Genomic DNA, 22,359 nt, shown 5'->3' on the forward strand with positions numbered 1-22,359 from the left:
AATGCTATCTCTTACAACCTTTTCCAACAATTTACCCACAACCTAAGTAAGGCTCACTGCTCTATGATTACCAGGGTTGTCTCTACTCCCCTTCTTGAACAAGGGGACAGCGTTTGCTACCCTCTCGCCTTCTGGCACTATTCCTGCTGATCTAAAGATCAAAGCCAAAGGCTGGGCAATCTCCTCCCTGGCTTCCCATTCAGCCCAGGGGACTTAGCAATTCTGGGAAGTGTGCAAATAGATAACCCCTCCTCCTTGTGAACCTCAATCCCATCCAGTCGAGTAGCCTGTCTCTCAGTATTCTCCTTGACAACATTGTCTTTTTCCAGTGTGAATACTGACAAGAATATTCATTTACAGCTTCTCCCATCTCTGACTCCACACACAAGTTCCCACTACTGTCCTTGATTGGCCCTAACCTTACTCTCGTCATTCTTTTATTCCTGACATACTTGTAGAAAGCCTTAGGGTTTTCCTTGATCCTAACCGCCAACAACTTCCCTGGCTCTTCTTAGCGCTCTCTCTCTCTAGGTCTTTCCTGGCTAACGTGTAACCCTATCACATCTCATCCTAACATAATCCTCCTCCTTCCACTTGACAAGAGATTTAACTTCCTTCGTGAACCACGGCTCCCTCGCTCGGCCACTTCCTCCCTGCCTGACAGGTACATACTTACCAAGGACACACAGTAGCTGTTCCTTGAATAAGCTCCACATTTCAATTGTGCAGTTTCTTTCCCCATCCTAAATCTTGCCTAATCACATCGTTGCGTTTCCCCCAGCTATAGCTCTTGCCCTGTGGTATATACCTATCCCTTTCCATCACTAAAATAAATATACCAAATTATGGTCACTATCAGCAAAGTGCTCACCTACCCTGTTCATGCCCCAGTACCAAATCCAATATGGCTTCGCCCCTTGTTGGTCTGACTACATACTGTGTCAGGAAACCCTCCTGCACACATTGGACAAAAACTGACTCATCTAATTCACACTACAGCATTCCCAGTCAATATTTGGAAAGTTAAAGTCTCCCCAGAACAACTACCCTGTCACTCTCACTCCTACCCAGAATAATCCTTTCCTCTCCATCTCCTTTTCACGCAGGACTGGTCTAAACTGGGTCCTATTTGCTGTACCCTCTTGTTTCACATCGCTCAAGTTGAAACATACATGAGACATACAACATGAGGGTAGGCGATGGCCTAATGATAGTATCCCGAGACTGTTAATCCAGAGGCCCAGGTAATGCTCTGGGGAACTGGGTTCAAATCCTGCCACGGCAGATGGTGTAACTAGAACTCGAACCCTTTGTCAAACGCTGGATAAACCCAGCCGGTTTACTGACACCCTTAAGGGAAGGAATCTTCCATCCCTCCCTGGCCTGGCCTACATGCGACTCCAGACCCACAGCAGTGTTGTTAACTCTCTTAACAGCCCTTTGCGCAATAAATGCTGGCTTGGCCAGCGACGTCCTCATCCCGTGTATTTTTAAAAAATACAAGAGCACACTCCGATCCCTGACCAGACATGGCACAACCACACCCTTAAACGTAACAGTTTATTGTCATTCCAAGCAAGAAAACACAACTACACAGGATTAGTGTTAACGTGGGAGCGACCGTTCCAAAGTGCCCAGTTCTGGGTCAAAATGGGTCTCACTCCTCAATCCCAAAAGACAAATCATCCCCCGTCCCCCCACCCTCGTGTCTGATCCTCACTAAGGTCCCTCCCACGCTTACATCGAAAGGAGGGGAGACAGTGGAGTGTTCACCCACAGAATTCCCAGGCGCACCCCTCCCAATCCCAGCAGAGATTTGTAAAGCTGGGGCGCAGAAGGTGCATTTCTCTCTCTCTCTCTTTACTCCTCCTCCACCTGCCCCCACACCCAGTGAAATACCTCAGAGCTTGGACTGGGGGAGGAGAGCAAGAGTGAGAGAGAGAGATAGAAGGGAGGCGGGGGGATTCCCCCACCTGACTCTGCCGCAGCAAACGTCAACTCCATGAACAAACCGCCCCGCCCCAGCCCTGAGTCCGTCTCCGATCCTCCGCAGCCCATATCCCCACCCCCCCCAACGTCCCGGCTTTAGGCGCAGCCCTCTTTGTACTTCTGATGGAGGTCCATGACGTCATCGCGACAGATGCGCACCCAGCCGGTCTCCTTCACGTGGTAGAGGCTGACGATCCCCCCGGAGTAGGCGTCGCGGTAGGTGGCGTGGTAGATGGCCTGCTTGGCCAGCTCGTAGGCCTCAGCGGGGCTCATGTCATGGCGGTACGCCCGGTCCAGCACGCCGTAGGCGTAGACGGAGCCCGAGCCCACCGAGAAGACCTGGCCCGAGACCCGATTCCCCTCGCTGTCGACGTAATAGAGACCTGGAGGGGGGTGTGTGTGAGAGACACAGAGAGAGAGAGAGAACGTCAGAGAACACGGGAGAGAAACCGGGCAGAAGCACCATCCAAGATGGCCGACTGCAGGGGCAGCACACTTTTCAGAGACTCTCGGGTGACACGGTGGCTCAGTGGTTAGCGCTGCTGCCTCACGGCGCCAGGGACCCGGGTTCGATTCCCGCCTCGGGTAACTGTCTGTGTGGAGTTTGCAAATTCTCCCCCCCAGTGCGTCTGCATGGGTTTCCTCCCACAGTCCAAAGGTGTGCAGGTTAGGGTGGATTGGCCATGCTAAATTACCCATAGTGCCCAGGGATGTGCAGGTTAGGGTGGATTGGCCGTGCTAAATTACCCATAGTGCCCAGGGATGTGCAGGTTAGGGTGGATTGGCCGTGCTAAATTACCCATAGTGCCCAGGGATGTGCAGGTTAGGGTGGATTGGCCGTGCTAAATTACCCATAGTGCCCAGGGATGTGCAGGTTAGGGTGGATTGGCCGTGCTAAATTACCCATAGTGCCCAGGGATGTGCAGGTTAGGGTGGATTGGCCGTGTTAAATCACCCATAGTGCCCAGGGATGTGCAGGTTACGGTGGATTGGCCGTGCTAAATTACCCATAGTGCCCAGGGATGTGCAAGCTGGGTGGATTGGCCGTGCTATATTAACCAGTGCCCAGAGATGTGCAGGTTAGGGTGGATTGGCCATGCTAAATTACCCATAGTGCCCCAGGGATGTGCAGGTTCGATGCATTAGTCAGGGGTAAATGTGGGGTAACAGGGTAGGGGAATGGGTCTGGGTGGGATACTTTTCTTATTGGGCTGCAGGGCCTCTGTCCACACCACAGGGATTCTCTGATTGAGATGAGCCCTGCCAACACCCACCCTGAGGGACAGGGAGGGTGAATGGGCGGCACCCCAGGCTGCCCCCTTACCTGGCCCTCGCTTGTCCCAGCCACAGATCATGGTGCCCATGGAGAGGCCCATGCCTTTGTACTGGTAGACCATGTTAGCCAGCAGCTTGGAGGCAGCAGCCACAGAGATCCTCTCCTTGTTCCTCAGCTCATAGATGCGGCACTGCCGGGCCAGGAGGCGCTCCCAGAAGCTGCAGTCAGCTGCTCCCCCGGCCATGGTCCCCAGGAGGTACGGGTTAATCTCAATCACCTTCTTCACCGTCTGGGACGCCACGTAAGAGCCGGCGGTGGCCCGGGAATCCACCGCCACAATCACACCGTGGGCAAACTGGACCGGGGAGAGAGGAGAGAGAGAGCAAGGAAATCAGAGACACTGTCAGGGTGGGAGGCTACTGCTGCTCGGACAGTCTTTACCTTCATCCATCCCTCCTTCTTGTTTACAACCTCTCTCTTTCCCGTCTCTCTCCGTCATCCCATCCCTCCCCCTCCTTGGCCTGGCCCCCTCCTCACGCAGTCTGTCTCCTTCCTGCCTTTCACACACTCCACCCACCCTCTCCTTCCTGTCTCTCACCCACCGCGGCCTGGTACCCCATCCCAACGTGGTCTCTCCGCCTCCTTCCTGTCCCTCGTGCACCCCTGTCTCTCACCATCTCCTTCCAGTCTCTCATCCTCTTGCCCCCTCCTTCCTGTCTCTCGCTCTCACCCCAATCCATTCCCTGTCCCTCACTTAAGGGTTTGCTTCCCCCTTCCCCATAAGAAACGGTAGCTCGAGTAGGCCATTCTGCCCATCAAGTCAGCTCTGCCATGGCGAACAATACTTTTCATTGTATCGCAGTACATGAGACAATAATAAATCAAATCGAATGTCAGCCTCGTCCCCACTCTCCATAAACCCTTAAACCAGTCACCCATTAAAAATCTGTCTCTGTTCTCCTTAAATGTACTCAATGAACTGGCACCCTCCGCACACTGGGGGATGAACTACACAGATCAACACCTCGGAGTCTAATGGGGATGAGGAAGGGGAAGATGAAGGATAGGAAGGGGGAACAGGGGATGTGTAGAGGACATGAGAGGAAGGAATGGGAGTGTGGAGGATTTGGAGAGGGATGGAGCACAGTCATGGGGATGGAGTATTGGGGGGGGGGGGAAGGAAGGTTTACGGTGATTAGTGAGATTGGAAGGGATAGGGTTGTGGGAGGACAGGGAGATTGGGGGGGTATTGAGCTATAGGGAAATGAATTATTGAGTGTGGGGAGTGGGGGGGGGGGGGAGAGTGGGTGAGGGGTCAGTGAGGTGGTGTGGGTGTGTGAGGGTGAGTGTGTGGGGGTGAGGTGAGGAGGGGGTGATAGGGGGGAGTGAGTGTGGGGGGGGGAGGGGTCAGTGGGGGAGGGGGTGGGGGGGTGTTGCTCTGACCTGGGTGGGTGTGTGAGAGGGAGGTGAGGGTGAGGGGTGGTGTGGGTGGTGTGAGAGTGTGTGAGGAGGGTGATGGGGGTGGGGTGTGGGGGTGGGTGATGGGTTGGGGGGGGTGAGTGTGTGGGAAGGGGGATGGGGGGGTGGGGGGATGTTGCTCTGACCCGGATGTGTGTGTGTGGGGGGTGAGGGTGAGGGGTGGTGTGTGGTGTGTGTGGGGAGGAGGGGTGTTGTGAGGAGGGGGTGATGGGGGTGGTGATGGGGTGGGGGGGGGTTGTTGCTCTGACCCGGGTGTGTGTGTGTGTGTGGGGGGTGTGGGGAGATGGGGGGGGGTGATGGGGGTGTGAGGAGGGGGGTGGGGGGGATGTTGCTCTGACCCAGATGTGTGTGTGTGGGGGGGGGGGTGAGGGTGAGGGGTGGTGTGTGTGAGTGTGGGGGGGTGGGGGGGTAAGTGTGTGGGGAGGGTGATGGGGGTGTGATGGGGTGGGGGGTGGGTGATGGGTGGGGGGGGTGAGTGTGTGGGTGGGGGGGTGGGTGTGTGGGTGATGGGTGGGGGGGTGAGTGTGTGGGTGGGGGGGGATGGGGGGTGAGGGTGAGGGGGGTGTGGGTGGGGGGGGATGGGGGTGTGGGTGGGGGGGATGGGGGGGTGAGGGTGAGGGGGGTGTGGGTGGGGGGGGGTGGGGGGGGGGGGGGGGGATGGGGGGTGAGGGTGAGGGGGGTGTGGGTGGGGGGGGGATGGGGGGGTGGGGGGGGATGGGGGGGGGGGGGGGTGAGGGTGAGGGGGGTGAGGGTGAGGGGGGTGAGGGTGAGGGGGGTGTGGGTGGGGGGGTGGGGGGGTGAGGGGGGTGTGGGTGGGGGATGGGGGTGTGTGGGTGGGGGGGTGTGGGGGGGGGGGGGGGGGGGGTGGGGGGGTGTGGGTGGGGGGGGGGAGGGGGGGGGGTGTGGGTGGGGGGGGGTGGGTGTGGGGGGGGGGGGGGTGTGGGTGGGGGGGGGGGGGGGGGGGTGGGGGGGGGGGGGTGGGGGGGGTGGGGGGGGGGGGTGGGGGGGGTGGGGGGGGGGGGGTGGGGGGGGGGTGGGTGGGGGGGGGTGGGGGGGGTGTGGGGGGGGGGGGGGGGTGGGGGGGGGGGGGGGGGGGGGGGGGGGGTGGGGGGGGGTGGGTGGGGGGGGGGGTGGGGGGGGGGGGGGGGTGGGGGGGGGGGGGGGTGGGGGGGGGGGGTGGGGGGGTGGGGGGGGGGGGGTGGGGGGGTGGGGGGGGTGGGGGGGGGGTGGGGGGGGGGGGGGGGTGGGTGGGGGGGGGGTGGGGGGGGGGGGGGTGGGTGGGGGATGGGGGGGTGGGGGGGTGATGGGGGTGTGGGTGGGGGATGGGGGGGTGGGGGGTGGGTGGGGGATGGGTGGGGGATGGGGGGGTGGGGGGTGGGTGGGGGATGGGTGGGGGATGGGTGGGTGGGGGGGGGGGGTGGGGGTGGGGGGGGGGGAGGTGGGTGGGGGATGGGGGGGTGGGGGATGGGGGGGTGGGGGGTGGGTGGGGGATGGGTGGGGGATGGGGGGGTGGGGGTGGGGGGGTGGGGGTGGGGGGGGGGGGTGTGGGTGGGGGGGGGGGGGGGGGGGATGTTGCTCTGACCCGGAATCCCAAGGTGGTGGTTCCGTGTAAAATCTCGATCCTGTCCCCGGAGCCGGAGTCGCTGTCCCGGGCCCCCGGCGCCAGCAGGAAGTCCAGCCCCAGCAGGCCCCGCCCGGGCCCGGGGCCTGGACCTGGGGCTGGGGCCGATCCCGATCCCGATCCCGGGGCCCAGCTGCTCCGGGACCCGAACAAGGGACTACTCAGCACGTCCGCCAGCGCCATCTTGGTCCGGAAGTGACGGCGGGGAGGGGGGGCCGGAAATGGCGTCACCTGGATCGATGTGATCGGGAATCGATGTATGTCCCTGGAAGACCCGGAAGTGGGTGTCCCTGGATGACTCAGGCTGCAGCAGCAGCAGCAGCTCCACCTCCCCCCAGGACACTGACACTTTATATTTATATTTTATATTTTATACTTCCTTTTATATTTATACTTTAATTTATATTTACAATAACATTTTATAGTACCATTTATATTTACATTTTGTGTTAATGATTACACTTTATCTTTCCATTTACAGTTTATACTTTATTTTATGTTTTATGTAAACATTTACAATTATACCCTCATTCACATTTTATAATGGATTTTACATTAATACTCCCATTTACTTTTTGCATTTACATTTTATGCTTACACTATCTTTCCAATTACATTTTATATTTATATTTTATATATACATTTACATTTTAGTGCATTTGATATTTTATACTTCCTTTTATATTTAAACTTCAATTTTATATTTACATTTCCATTGATATTTCCATTTATTAATTATAATTTGGAGGTGCCGGTGTTGGACTGGGGTGTACAAAGTTAAAAATCACACAACACCAGGTTATAGTCCGACAGGTTTAATTGGAAGCACTAGCTTTCGGAGCGACACTCCTCCATCAGGTGATTGTGGAGAATAAGATCGTAAGACACAGAATTTATAGCAAAAGTTTACAGTGTGATGTAACTGAAATTATACATTGAAAAAAGACCTAGATTGTTTGTTAAGTCTCTCGTCTTTTAGAATGACCATGTTGGTTTCATTTCTATCATATATAAATCACAAATCCTTTTTTTAAAAAGTTACACTCTCAAGTGAACTTTAACAATTGGTGACATGTCGGCCCAGATAATGTATTGAAGGTGTGAGTTTCCCTGTGTGAGGCTGTCTGTGCCACAATGGTCAGACTGATTCTAATCGAAAAAACGGATTTACAGAATCTTACATGAATTCACGTAGCTTTTGAGCAAAGTAAAATGTAATTCTGCAAGTACAAATTCACCCCACGAACTCGTATGTGTATGTGTGCATGTGGGTGTGTGTATGTGTGCATGTGGGTGTGTGTGTGTGCATGTGAGTGTGTGTGTGTGGATGTAGGTGTGTGTGTGTGTGTGGTGGGCGAGTGGGTGGTATGAGTGTCTGTGAGAGAGTGTGTATAATTGAGTGTAAAGGGGTATAAGTCTGAGTGTGTATGTGTGAGCATTTGAGAGAGGGTCTGCGTGAGTGTGTGTCTGTAGGAGTGTGTGTATATATAGTGCAGTGGGGTCACCTGTAGTGTGACACGAACCCAAGGTCCTGGTTGAGGCCCTCCTCATGGGTCCCCCAGAAAATTGCGCACAGACACATATAAGTTTGTGGGGTGAATTTGTATCTGTAGATTAGAATCAGTCTGACCATTGTGGCGCAGACAGCCGCACACAGGGAAACTCACACCTTCGATACCTTACCTGGGCCGACATGACACCAATTGTTAGAGTTCACTTGAGAATGTCACTTTTTTTAAAAAAGTTCTGCAATTTACATATGAAAGAACTGAAACCAACATGGTCACTCTAAAATCTGGGTCTTTCCCAATATATAATTTCAGTTACATCACTTTTACTATAAATTTTGTGTCTTACAATTGTGTCCTCCACAATCACCTGATGAAGGAGCGTCGCTCCGAAAGCTAGTGCTTCCAAATAAACCTGTTGGACTATAACCTGGTGTTGTGTGATTTTTTTTACATATTTTATACTTCCTTTTACATTGGTATTTCAATTTACATTTTACATTTTATGCTTACACTATCATTACATTTTACAGTTACAATTATATTTTATACTTTCTTTTACATTTTATATTTATATTTACGTTTTATACTTCCACAAACGTTTATGTTGCTTACAACAATAATTTCAGAGTTGTAGATATGGCCTTCTGTTCTACCACATGAGCAAATCGGTTGATGAACATTGTGAGTAACTGGGGTCCCCGATCCTTGTGGTCAGCCCTAGTTACAGTCTGTCCTAGAGTCAATGCAGCATGGAAACCTACCCTTCAACCTAACCGGTCCATGCTGACCATAATCCCAAACTAAGCTCGTCTCTCCTACCTGCTCCTGGCCCCTGTGCCCTCAAACCTTTCCTATTCATGGACTTGCCAAAATGTCCTTGAAACGTTGTAACTGTACCAACATCCACCACTTAAAGTCAGAGAGATGTACAGCACGGAAACAGACCCTTCGGTCCAACCCGTCCATGCTGACCCAGATATCCCAACCCAATCTAGTCCCACCTGCCAGCACCCGGCCCATATCCCTCCAAACCCTTCCTATTCATATACCCATCCAAATGCCTCTTAAATGTTGCAATCGTACCAGCCTCCACCACTTCATCTGGCAGCTCATTCCATACACGTACCACCCTCTGTATGAAAACGTTATCCCTTAGGTCCCTTTTATGTTTTTTCCCTCTCACCTTAAACCAATGCCCCTCTAGTTCTGACTCCCCCACCCCAGAGAAAAGATCTTGACTATTTACCCTCTCCATGCCCCCTCATGATTTTATAATCCCCTATAAGGTCACCCCTCAGCTCCAGGGAAAACAGCCCCAGCCTATTCAGCCTCTCGCGATAGCTCAAACCCTCCAACCCTGGCAACATCTTTGTAAATCTTTCTGAACCCTTTCAAGTTTCACAACATCCTTCCAATAGGAAGGAGACCAGAATTGCACGCAACATTCCAAATCTCAGGAAATTCATTCCGAACGCGAACCACCCTCTTTTTAAAAACCTTGCCTCTTATGTCTTTTTAAATCTGTTTTCTTTTACCTTAAAAATGTGTCCCTGAGTCTTGAAACTCCCCATCGTGGGGAAAAATGCAACTATGGTAAAATTAAAATATTCTCCCCACTCTCTGACTCAGACAGATCAGCCAGGTTCCAAACTAGGTCAGTCATTTACTGGCGTCACGGTGGCACAGTGGTTAGCACTGCTGCCTCACAGCGCCTGAGACCCGGGTTCAATTCCTGCCTCAGGCGACTGACTGTGTGGAGTTTGCACATTCTCCCCGTGTCTGCGTGGGTTTCCTCCGGGTGCTCCAGTTTCCTCCCACAGTCCAAAGATGTGCGGGTCAGGTGAATTGGCCATGCTAAATTGCCCGTAGTGTTAGGTAAGGGGGTGAATGTCAGGGTATGGGTGGGTTGTGCTTCGGCGGGTTGGTGTGGACTTGTTGGGCCGAAGGGCCTGTTTCCACACTGTAAGAAATCTAATTTACCTTCAACTCTGTTAGCGAGCAATCGCTAAGGAGGGCTTTCAACAAATGGCTTCACCGCCTTAATTTGACCAATTTGACATTCTATACTTGAGATACTACAACTGGAAACAGTCGTTTTGATTTAACACCAGTATCATTCAGATGAACGTGTGCTTCTCCCCATCTCCAAGGACAAGACTGGATTCATTTAGGAACACTGATTGGCATGGACGGGTCGGACCGAAGAGTCTGTTCCACACTCTATGACTCTGTGACTCAGTAAGATACTCATTATGGAACAGTCTGACAGACTGGACTGGATGGCGCAAGCCTTAGGTTTGTAAACAGGATTTGGAGATGCCGGTGTTGGACTGGGGTGTACAAAGTTAAAAATCCCACCACACCAGGTTATAGTCCAACAGGTTTCATTGGAAGCACACTCGCTTTCGGAGTGACGCTTCTTCATCAGGTGACGGTGGAGGGCTGATGGAGGAGCGTCGCTCCGAAAGCGAGTGTGCTTCCAATGAAACCTGTTGGACTATAACCTGGTGTTGTGTGGTTTGTAACTTTATGTTTGTAAAGTTTATCACTGGGTAAGGAAATGAGGTGGCTAAAGTATAAACGTTGTTCCTTTAGAGGATGAGAAGTTGTGGGATATGATGTAATGGCCAAGGCATTGAGCAGGGATGTTTTTTTTGTCAGTCTTCACAGTGGAAGACACGCCATTAATTGACAAAGAGACGAAGACCTGGAAACAGTCATTATTACGCACGAGATAGTGGTGGGCAAGCTAATGGAGCTAAGTCTAGACAAGCCTCCTGACCCTGATGGAATGCATCCCAGGATACTAAAAGAGATGGCGGGAGAAATAACAAGTGCACTTGGGGTAGTTTTCCAGATTCGCTGGACTTTGGGGCAGTTTCAGCGGATTGGAAAACAACAAATGTGACGCCACTGTTTAAAAAGGGAGGTAGACAAAAGATGGGGAATTATAGACAGTTAGCATAACGTCTGTAATGGGCAAGATGCTTGAATCTATTACCAAGGAAGAAATAGAAAGGCATCTGGATAGAAATTGTCTCACTGGGCAGACACAACATGGTTCATGAAGGGCAGGTCTTGCTTAACTATTCTTTTGGAATTCTATGAAGACATTACGAGCAAGGTGGGTAAGATGCCACACATGAGGCTACTCCATAAGATAAAGATGCATGGCATTCCAGGTAAAGTATTAGCATGGATAGAGGATTGGTTGACTAACAGGAAGCAAAGAGTGGGAATAAATGAATGCTATTCTGGTTGGCAATCAGTAACTGGTGGTGTGTGTCAGGGATCAGTGTTGGGACCGTAATTATTTCCAATTTATATAGGTGATTTGGAGTTGAGGACCACGTGTAGTGTGTCAAAGTTGCAGATGACATGAGGATGAGTGGCAGAGCAACGTGTGCAGGGAACTGTGAAACTTTCCAGACGAACATAGATACTTTAAGTAAGTGGGTAAAGGTCTGGCAGATGGAATACAATGTTAATAAATGTGAGGTCATCCATTTTGGTCAGAGTAACAGTACAAAGGAGTATGACTTGAATGGTTAAAAAGTTGCAGTGTGCTGCTATGCAGAGGGACCTGGGTTTCCTTGTGCATGAATCACAGAGGGTTGTGCATGAATCACAGCAGGCACAGCAGCTCATTAGGAAGGCAATTGGAATCTTGTCCTTCATTGCTGAAGGGATTGAGTTTAAAAAACAGGGAGGTTATATTGCAGCTGTACAGGGTGCTAGTGAGGCCACACCTGGAGTACTGTGTGCAGTTTTGGTCTCCTTACCTGAGAAAGGATGTACAAGCAGTAGAGGGGGTACAGAGGAGGGTCTGTAGGTTGATTCTGGAATTGAGAGGGTTGGCTTATGAGGAGAGACTGAGTAGACTGGGATTATATTCTTTGGAATTTAGAATAATGAGGGGGAGAATCTTATAGAAACCTGTAAAGTGATGAAGGGACTGGATCAGACAGACGTAGAGAGGATGTTTCCACTGACAGATGACACTAGGACAAGAGGGTACAGCCTCAAAATTGGGGGGAGCAGATTTAGGACTGAGTTGAGAAGGAACTTCTTCACTCAGGGGGGGTTTGGGAATCTCTGGAAGTCCCTGCCCAGTGACGCCGTCGGCGTAACTTCAGTAAACCTTCTCCGAGCGAAGGTAGGTTTTTGTTTTGAACAATGAAGGAGTGAGAGGGTGAGAGGGTGAGAGGGTGGGGGAGTGGAGCTAAGGCCACAGAATCATCAGCCGTCATCTTGTTGGATGGCGGAGTAAGGTCAAAGGGTCAGATGGCCTCCTCCCTGTTCCCGGTTCTTATTCTCTTATGTTGGGTCTGAGTTATGAGGTGAACCTCTTTGCAGTTTCTGCAATTTGAAACATTTTGTAACATACTCTTACAACTTGTAACTGAAAAAGAATTCAAAAGTCCTAAAACAGACCGTACATTCATACAGGATGGAAACAGACCCTTCGGTCCAACCCATCCATGTTGACCCAGATATCCTAACCCTAATCTAGTCCCATCTGCCAGCACTTGGCCCATCTCCCTCTAACCCCTTCCTATCCCTGTCCCCATCCACCTTTTCGATGCTGTCATTGTCCCAGCCTCCACCACTTCCTCTGGCAGCTCATTCCACACACACGTCCCACCACCCTCTGGGGGAAAAAGTTATCCCTTGGGTCCCTTTCCCCTCTCACCCTAAACCTATGCCCCTCTAGTTCTGGACTCCCACACCCCAGGGGGTAAAGACCTTGTCTACTTACCCTCTCCATGTCCCCTCATGATTTTATAAACCTCTATAAGGTCACCCCTCAGCCTCCAATGCTCCAGGGAAAACAGCCCCAGCCTGTTCAGCCTCTCCCTGTAGCTCAAACCCTCCAACCCTGGCAACATCCTTGTAAATCTTTTCTGAACTCTTTCAAGTTTCACAACATCTTTCCGATAGGAAGGAGACCAGAATTGCACACAATAATCCAACAGTGGCCCTAACCAATGTCCTGTACAGGGCTTGGACAGATGAATGGTCACAATATGGTTTTGTTGCAGTGACAGTGAATATAGTGGTTCCACAGTGAAAGTTAAAAGTGATGTTCCATTACCCTTGTCCTAGAATGCTTTCAGACATTCCAAGTATCCCGGGATGTTTTTGAACACAGGGTTTAAGTTTCTGTGTTGAGAAATTAGCAGGACTTAATGGTAAGGTCCTGGGGAGTGTTGCTGAACAGAGAGACCTTGGAGAGCAGGTTCATAGCTCCTTGAAAGTGGAGTCGCAGGTCGATAGGATAGTGAAGGCAGCGTTTGGTATACTTTCCTTTATTGGTCAGAGTATTGAGTACAGGAGTTGGGAGGTCATGTTGCGGCTGTACAGGGCATTGGTTAGGGCCACTGTTGGAATATTGCGTGTAATTCTGGTCTCCTTCCGATCAGAAAGATGTTGTGAAACTTGAAAGGGTTCAGAAAAGATTTACAAGGATGTTGGAGGGTTGGAAAATCTGAACTACAGGGAGAGGCTGAACAGGCTGGGGCTGTTTTCCCTGGAGCGTTGGAGGCTGAGGGGTGACCTTATAGGGTGACCCTCAGGTGACCAGAGGGTGGTGCGTGTGTGGAATGAGCTGCCAGAGGAAGTGGTGGGGGCTGGGACAATGACAGCATTGAAAAGGCATCAGGGTGGGGACAGGGATAGGAAGGGGTTAGGGGAGATAGGGGCTAAGTGCTGGAGAATGGGACCAGATAAATTTAGGATATCTGTATTTTTGTTCTTGCTGTATTGGATGGGTACATGAGGCTCTGTAGCCCCCAGCCACATCATCGTTCAATACACGGCCCTTTCTCTGTCTCTCTGATGGGCGGAGGAGGTATCTCACGCCTGTTGGTGGAGTCCTTTCGTCTGTGAATATTCTTGGGGTCAACTTGTGTTCAGCAAAAGAGGCGGTGTTGGGGGGTGGAGGGGAACAGAGAGAGAGGGAAGGTGAGAAATAAAAAGGGGAAAGGAAAGAGGAAGGGGAAAGAGAGAGAGAGAGAGAGAAAGCTGTGTTTGGTTCAAAGTGATACAATGCCACCCTCTGCTGGTGTGCCCTCGCCACTGCACATGGGATGAGCGGGTGTAAAAACTCGGGCTTCCTGAGGAAGGGCTTATGCCCGAAACGTCGATTCTCCTGCTCCTCGGATGCTGCCTGACCTGCTGCGCTTTTCCAGCAACACATTTTTAAGCTCTGATCTCCCGCATCTGCAGTCCTCACTTTCTCCCAACTTGCAGATGCTGGAAACCAGAGTCTAGATGAGAGAGTTGCTGGAAAAGCGCAGCAGTTCAGGCAGCATCCGAGGGGCAGGAAAATCGACGTTTCGGGCAAAAGCCCTTCATCAGGAATACAGGCAGGGAGCCTGAAGGGTGGAGAGATAAGTGAGGGGAGGGTGGGGGTGGGGAGAAAGTAGCATAGAGTACAATGGGTGAGTGGGGGGGGGTATTAACCGCCCTCAGACCCCACCCCTCCAACCGTAACAAGGACAGAACGCCCCTGGTGCTCACCTGCCACCCCACCAACCTTCGCATAAACCAAATCATCCGACGACATTTCCGCCACCTTCAAAAAGACCCCACCACCAGGGAGATATTTCCCTCCCCACCCCTTTCCGCCTTCCAGAAAGACCGTTCCCTCCGTGACTACCTGGTCAGGTCCACGCCCCCCTACAACCCACCCTCCCATCCTGGCACCTTCCCCTGCCACCGTAGGAACTGTAAAATCTGTGCCCACACCTCCTCCCTCACCTCTATCCAAGGCCCTAAAGGAGCCTTCCACATCCATCAAAGTTTTACCTGCACATCCACTAATATCATTTATTGTATCGGTTGCTCCCGATGCGGCCTCCTCTACATTGGGGAGACTGGGCGCCTCCTAGCAGAGCGCTTTAGGGAACATCTCCGGGACACCCACCAATCAACCACACCACCCCGTGGCCTAACATTTCAACTCCCCCTCCCACTCTGCCGAGGACATGGAGGTCCTGGGCCTCCTTCACCGCCGCTCCCTCACCACCAGACGCCTGGAGGAAGAACGCCTCATCTTCCGCCTCGGAACACTTCAACCCCAGGGCATCAATGTGGACTTCAACAGTTTCCTCATTTCCCCTTCCCCCACCTCACCCTCGTTCCAAACTTTCAGCTCAGCACTGTCCCCATGACTTGTCCGGACTTGTCCGTCCTGCCTAGCTCCTTTTCCACCCTCCACCCTCTCCTCCCTGACCTATCACCTTCATCCCCTCCCCCACTCACCCATTGTACTCTATGCTCCTCTCTCCCCACCCCCACCCTCCCCTCACTTATCTCTCCACGCTTCAGGCTCTCGGCCTTTATTCCTGATGAAGCGCTTTTGCCTGAAACGTCGATTTTCCTGCTCCTCGGATGCTGCCTGAACTGCTGTGCTGTTCCAGCACCACTCTAATCTAGGATGTGAAAACTGTCAGGCATTCAGTTTGAGAGAAGCATTGAAAGACACACACACGCACACACACACACACACATACACATAGGCGCAGTCTCTCACACACACACACGCACACGCGCACTCTCTCACGCGCGCGCGCACACACACACACACACACACACACACACACAATCGAGTGTGGAGAGGAATGCTTTTGAGCTGATTAAATTAAACACAGAGAAAAGCTCACTAGCATTACCCACAAGTTCTCTCACCACTCCATCTGCCTCAGTTTTAATGATATTTTTCTAACTCTACTGCACTTGTCTGTTTCTCTGATACCCCTCAGTGCTTGACCAACTCCATTACAATTTCAGCTTTACTTTCGTCCCCGGTTAAACCCAATTTGCTCATTCTAAAAGAATGCCCTTCCTCTGCTTTTCTAAACATTCTTGGCAAAGCCCAGAACCTCATTTGCAATCTTAAGAGCCATTTCCCTCACCTTTAATTTAACCAACCACGAGTAATCGAAATTAAACAAATTGTCTCACTTTTATTTAAAGATCGAGGACACTAATTGGCAAGTATTTAAATCCGCTGGGATCTTTTGATTCAAAATCGATTCAAATCTATCGCAATCCCTGACTGGATCTGTCTAAACCTGTCCAACTCTCAGACCTGAGACCCCAAACTATTACAACATGGAGGTGAATCCCATCTGTTAATTAAACCAAACACCCAGAAAAGCTCACATCGCCTCATACTCTGTTAAAATATAAACGAGAGAACTCCCAAATTCTACTATTTCAAGAAAATAACAGCAGTTTATTTTTAACTCTAAAAGCGAACATTAAACAGCATAAAAAACTATTCACAAATCCAAGGCCCCCCCTTCTCTTTATTAAGTACCATCTGACTCCAACTGTATAAAATGATATACTGTTCCAGTAAGACACTTATTAAAATATATCGACTTAATTTCAAAACCACACACTCGCTGTCTTCTGTGTCTGCACGCTTCCAGCTGCTGAGTTCCCTGGGTCACCTTCTCTTATTTTACTGAAAGTATATTTCACATGAAAAGGTGCCTTTGATAGAGAGTTTATTTTTCTGATTTCCTTAAGAGCACGATGTTAGATGGGTATTTAGCTTTCCAGCAGTTTCTCTCTCTACGGCAGTTGCTTTGCCCCTAATTTTCAAAATAATGAATTTATATACCTCAATTGATAGATTAAATTCTTAAAATTTGATTGGTTTCCAAAGTGTCAAAACAATAAAATTCAAATGCAATTCTGGTATCCTGGGGCATAATTTAAGCTGTCTGGTTAAATTTGAATTGTTGTCAAAACAGCAACCAAAACTCAGGTATCCATTTCACAGCCAAATGTTACATAACTTCGATTCTCTGGGACTGCCATCTCGTCATATCACACAGCAGGTTGGAAGCTCTCAGTTCAGAACAGCATCCTCCGTCTCTCTGAGGTACAGTACACACCTTTAACTTCATGACTGTTCCTTCTGCAATGTGGAAGTGATTCGACTTTGGCCAATATTCCTGACATAACGCACGTTTTGAAACGAGTATTTCCATCGCTACTGTATCCAGGGAGCTCCGAGTGAACCACTTTGTAAGGAGACAAGGTGAATTTTATGCCATTTTCTGCAATTCGTAATGTCTTAAGAAATACTCTCTCAGTGAGGAAAGAATTCATAAGTGGAAGATGTGAGACTAGGACTGGGCTTGTTCATCTTCTTCTGCTCATATGTCAGGGTCAGGATTGGACAAAATGGGTTCTGTGTCTCCAAAGACATTGTTTGATGAACGAAACAACTGTGCAACCTGAGAGATTCACAGGCTGTGATACTTTCTCTAAAAACAATCTGCCCCTTGTGTAGTGGCGTGGGGACACCACCAGAGGGTGGCATTGTATCACTTTAAACACGAGGTGGGTTAGCCCTCCCTCAAAACAGAAACACAGGTACAGAGATACACAGAAACATAGACACACACACTACTACACATTAACGCACAGCTCACTCACATCTACACACAGAGAGATAGTCAGACATTGGTAGGCAGATACAGAGACACAGACACACACACACAGAAACACATGAACAGATACACACATGTATTGTTAGACATACATACATAGACACGCACAAACACACACATACACACTCTCAGAGAAACACACACAGACATACATACACACTAACACACATACAGACACACTAACACACATACAGACACACTGACACACATACAGAAACACTAACACACATACAGACACACTGACACACACATTAACACACTGATGCACACCAAGACACAGCACACATTTAGACTCTGCGTGCACTAACACTGTGTGTTTGTGTGTATGAGGGAGAGAGAGAGTGGGCACTGTTGGAATCTCAGTGCCCATTTCAATCCTTTCCCACCTCCACCTCCACCCCCCAGCCCGAGCTAAAGCAGCTACAAACTGAAGTAATTCCCATGTGCAGGGCCTGTCCCTCCAGAGAGAACGAGAGAGAGAGAGAGAGAAAGTACTGGGGCGCACTGTAACGGGATCAGACATAGTTCTGGGGAGCTGTAGCTGGAGAACACGGCAGTTGGGAACAGACTGTATGAGAGGGTGTGGGGCAAATGCGACAGGAGCTTGCAAACTGGAGCCAACCAATCGTAATAGAAATGATACATTGCCAATTATTGCCAGGGAATTGTATTCGGAACGTGAGGAAGTCTCAGTGCGAGAACACTAAATCTCACACAGAAATACTCACACCCACAAACACACCCAGTCATACACTTACACACACTCACACACACTCACACCCACTCACACACACTCACACACACTCACCCAGACCCACGGTGACCCTGGGTTATAACGCTGAGGCAGATTCAGTGGCTAACTTGACATGTCACCTCTCCTATAGCTCTGCCCATTTGAAGTTTGAAATGGTCAGACAGACACCGCTGCAAGTTTTAATCCTCTCTGGGCAGTGGCTTTCAACAGATTCTGGAATCTGTATCCTATCAACTAAAGACTTGTGCTCGAATTCTCCACCTGGTGCTTCTGCCCAGGCCAGCTGGCATTCCTCCAGTCGGTGCAGGGATGGGTGAATGAAAACAGTTTCCAACGCACGTGACCCTCTCCCGCGCTGACACGACCCCAGACCCAGAGTCTTTCTTGCTTCCTGGACCATTCGGTTTAGGGGGTTCCCTCCTCAGACTCACATCCACCAGCCACTGGCTCACACCCTCACTGTACGGCATCCGCAGGAGAACTGGACGCGGACGAAATGTGAGGGGTGTTTTAATCTGCACAGCCAGGGTGGAAGACTCAGCAGGAGTCAGTCGGTCAGTCAGTCGGCCATTTGAGGTTAGCGCAGCAACTGACATTTTCTAAATGGGGAAAGGTGAGAGAGTGGGGACCCGGGGGGGAACCGGGTGTGTCTGAGGGCAGGGGAGATTGACCAGAATGATAGCTGGGCAGCCAGGGGTGACTGGGGAGGGAGGGAAATGATGCCAACTCTGCGAGGTATTCCCGGACGTGAGAGGGTCAGAGACGGTTGGGGTTTTCAAGGGAATAATGGAAGCTATTGGGATGGAGAGAGTGGGAAAGGTTTCTCATTCCTTCTGAATCTCGGGCCAGCGTCGAACAATACTCAGGAACCCTTTCAGAGGTTTGATTTCATACTTACTGTACTTACGCACAGAAATTCACAACACACACTGTCTCACTCTGTCATGTACAATCGCACACTCAATTCTTATCATCTCTTCCTTAAACACTCTCACATGGGGTGGCATGGTGGCTCAGTGGGTTAGCGCCGCTGCCACCCAGCACCAGGGACCTGGGTTCAATTCCAGCCTTGGGGGCGACTGTCTGTGTGGAGTTTGCGCATTCTCCCCCCTGTGTCTGCGCAGGGTTTCCTCCAGGTGTTCCCAGGGATGTGCAGGTTAGGGTGGATTGGCCGTGCTAAATTACCCACAGTGCTCAGGGATGTGCAGGTTAGGGTGGATTGGCCGTGATAAATTACCCATAGTGCCCAGGGATGTGCAGGTTAGGATGGATTGGCCGTGCTAAATTACCCATAGTGCCCAGGGATGTACAGGTTAGGGTGGATTGGCCGTGCTAAATTACTCATAGTGTCCAGGGATGTGCAGGTTAGGGTGGATTGGCCGTGTTAAATTACCCACAGTGCCCAGGGATGTGCAGGTTAGGGTGGATTGGCCATGCTAAATTACCCATAGTGCCCAGGGATGTGCAGGTTAGGGTGGATTGGCCATGCTAAATTACCCATAGTGCCCAGGGATGTGCAGGTTAGGGTGGATTGGCCGTGATAAATTACCCAGAGTGCCCAGGGATGTGCAGGTTAGGGTGGATTGGCCATGCTAAATTAAACATAGTGCCCAGGAATGTGCAGGTTAGGGTGGATTGGCCGTGATAAATTACCCAGAGTGCCCAGGGATGTGCAGGTTAGGATGGATCGGCCGTGCTAGATTACCCATAGTGCCCAGGGGTGTGCAGGTTAGGGTGGATTGGCCATGCTAAATTACCCATAGTGCCCAGGGATGTGCAGGTTAGGGTGGATTGGCCGTGATAAATTACCCAGAGTGCCCAGGGATGTGCAGGTTAGGGTTGATTGGCCGTGCTAAATTACCCATAGTGTCCAGGGATGTGCAGGTTAGGGTGGATTGGCCATGCTAAATTACCCATAGTGCCCAGGGATGTGCAGGTTAGAGTGGATTGGCCATGCTAAATTACCCATAGTGCCCAGGGATGTGTAGGTTAGAGTGGATTGGCCGTTCTAAATTACCCATAGTGCCCAGGGATGTGCAGGTTAGGGTGGATTGGCCATGCTAAATTACCCATAGTGCCCAGGGATGTGTAGGTTAGAGTGGATTGGCCGTGATAAATTACCCATAGTGCCCAGGGATGTGTAGGTTAGAGTGGATTGGCCGTTCTAAATTACCCATAGTGCCCAGGGATGTGCAGGTTAGGGTGGATTGGCCATGCTAAATTACCCATAGTGCCCAGGGATGTGTAGGTTAGGGTGGATTGACCGTGCTAAATTACCCATAGTGGCCAGGGATGTGCAGGTTAGGGTGGATTGGCCGTGCTAAATTACCCATAGTGCCCAGGGATGTGCAGGTTCGGTGGATTGGCCGTGCTAAATTACCCATAGTGCCCAGGGATGTGCAGGTTCGGGTAGATTGGCCGTGCTAAATTACCCATAGTGCCCAGGGATGTGCAGGTTAGGGTGGATTGGCCGTGCTAAATTACCCATAGTGGCCAGGTATGTGCAGGTTCGGGTGGATTGGCCGTGCTAAATTACCCATAGTGCCCAGGGATGTGCAGGTTAGGGTGGATTGGCCATGCTAAATTACCCATAGTGCCCAGGGATGTGTAGGTTAGAGTGGATTGGCCGTGATAAATTACCCATAGTGCCCAGGGATGTGTAGGTTAGAGTGGATTGGCCGTTCTAAATTACCCATAGTGCCCAGGGATGTGCAGGTTAGGGTGGATTGGCCATGCTAAATTACCCATAGTGCCCAGGGATGTGCAGGTTAGGGTGGATTGGCCATGCTAAATTACCCATAGTGCCCAGGGATGTGCAGGTTAGGGTGGATTGGCCGTGCTAAATTACCCATAGTGCCCAGGGATGTGCAGGTTAGGGTGGATTGGCCGTGCTAAATTACCCATAGTGCCCAGGGATGTGCAGGTTAGGGTGGATTGGCCATGCTAAATTACCCATAGTGCCCAGGGATGTGCAGGTTAGGGTGGATTGGCCGTGCTAAATTACCCATAGTGTTAGATGCATTAGTCAGGGGTAAGCGTAGACTAATGGGGGAACGTGTTGGGGTGGGTGACACTTTGAAGGGTCAGTATGGACTCGGTGGGACTGAATGGCCTGTTTCCACACTGTAAGGATTCCAAGTTCAACCTGATATCACCATCCCTCTCACACAATCTCACTCTCTGTGTGTGATTGGGAACGTGTATGAGAGAGAGAGAATCAGCTCTCTCTCTCTCTCTCTCTCCCTCATACATGATCTCGATTTTGTTCTTGTGCCTAAAGGGAGGAGGATGGGGATTCGTGAATTCAGCTTCATGATCGGCGACGATCCGACAGAATGGCAGAGCGGGCTGGAGGGGCCGAATGGCCTCCTCTTGCTGCTCCCTTTGTACATTTCTGTGTAACACCTTGAGTTCACTGACATGGCCCACTGAGGGCCGGTGGGGGGATGGAATAGAAAGCCCTGGGGACGGCCAAAGTGCCTGGAGATCAGAAAGGCAAACACACAGCGCTGGAAAAACTCAGCAGGTCGGGTGGGAGAGAGACTCGCTTTGAGCGAGAGACAGTGACGCTGCGCATGAGACTGAATTACGTCGGAGGTAGGAAGAGGTCGCTCAATATACACGTCCCTGGCCTCATCTGGGCGTTAACTGTGCTACCCGAGCCACTCTCCGGGATGCTGCAACCCTCTCCGATTGAAGCCTCTGCCTGTGTCCTTCAACGTCCTCAGTGTCGCAGTGTCCACCGCACCGTGGGATCACAACCCTCCCCCTCCCCCTCCTCCTGGGGTTTACAACCACACCGTACAGAACTGGATGTTAAACATTTGTGAGTTTGGAGGAGGTGTGTCGCTCAGGTTGACGTTCTGAATGTCTCTGAGCTGGAAGGTTCATGTTCAGATGTTTCGTCCCCGCGCTCAGTAACATCATCAGTGAGCCTCCGGACAAAGCACTGTCGGTGAGGCCCGCTCGATGCTCTCGGTGATCCTCACTCCGGCCTGGAGGACCTGCCCTGCTCCATGTTCTCTGTGCTCCTCCCTGCGGCCTGGAGGACCTGCCCTGCTCCATGTTCTCTGTGCTCCTCCCTGCGGCCTGGAGGACCTGCCCTGCTCCATGTTCTCTGTGATCCTCACTCCGGCCTGGAGGACTGTCCCGCTCGATACTCTCTGTGATCCTCCCTGCGGCCTGGAGGACTGCCCCGCTCGATGCTCTCTGTGCTCCTCCCTGCGGCCTGGAGGACTGTCCCGCTCGATGCTCTC

General features: G+C 51.3%; 1 protein-coding gene across 1 annotated transcript; it reads right to left on the reverse strand.

Annotated features, from left to right (window-relative positions):
* Window positions 1-1,546: 1,546 nt before the first annotated feature.
* Window positions 1,547-6,565, reverse strand: LOC132807645 (proteasome subunit beta type-5-like). The gene is made up of 3 exons (XM_060821695.1): window positions 6,327-6,565; window positions 3,314-3,620; window positions 1,547-2,372 (listed from the first exon to the last, which is right to left on the reverse strand). The coding sequence occupies exons 1-3, from the start codon at window positions 6,546-6,548 to the stop codon at window positions 2,086-2,088; spliced, it is 816 nt and encodes a 271-aa protein (XP_060677678.1). The 5' UTR covers window positions 6,549-6,565; the 3' UTR covers window positions 1,547-2,085.
* Window positions 6,566-22,359: the final 15,794 nt, after the last annotated feature.

Source organism: Hemiscyllium ocellatum, assembly GCF_020745735.1.
Source record: "Hemiscyllium ocellatum isolate sHemOce1 chromosome 27 unlocalized genomic scaffold, sHemOce1.pat.X.cur. SUPER_27_unloc_2, whole genome shotgun sequence".
Taxonomy (NCBI): Eukaryota; Metazoa; Chordata; class Chondrichthyes; order Orectolobiformes; family Hemiscylliidae; genus Hemiscyllium; species Hemiscyllium ocellatum.

Bases quoted from the DNA above. Each gene is read 5' to 3' on its own strand.
- LOC132807645 (XM_060821695.1), bottom strand. From the start codon at position 6,548: ATGGCGCTGGCGGACGTGCTGAGTAGTCCCTTGTTCGGGTCCCGGAGC. The intron at 3,621-6,326 runs GTCAGAGCAACA...TCCCCGGTCCAG, and splicing joins CCACCACCTTGGGATTCCGG to TTTGCCCACGGTGTGATTGT. The intron at 2,373-3,313 runs GTAAGGGGGCAG...ACCCCCCTCCAG, and splicing joins CTGGGACAAGCGAGGGCCAG to GTCTCTATTACGTCGACAGC.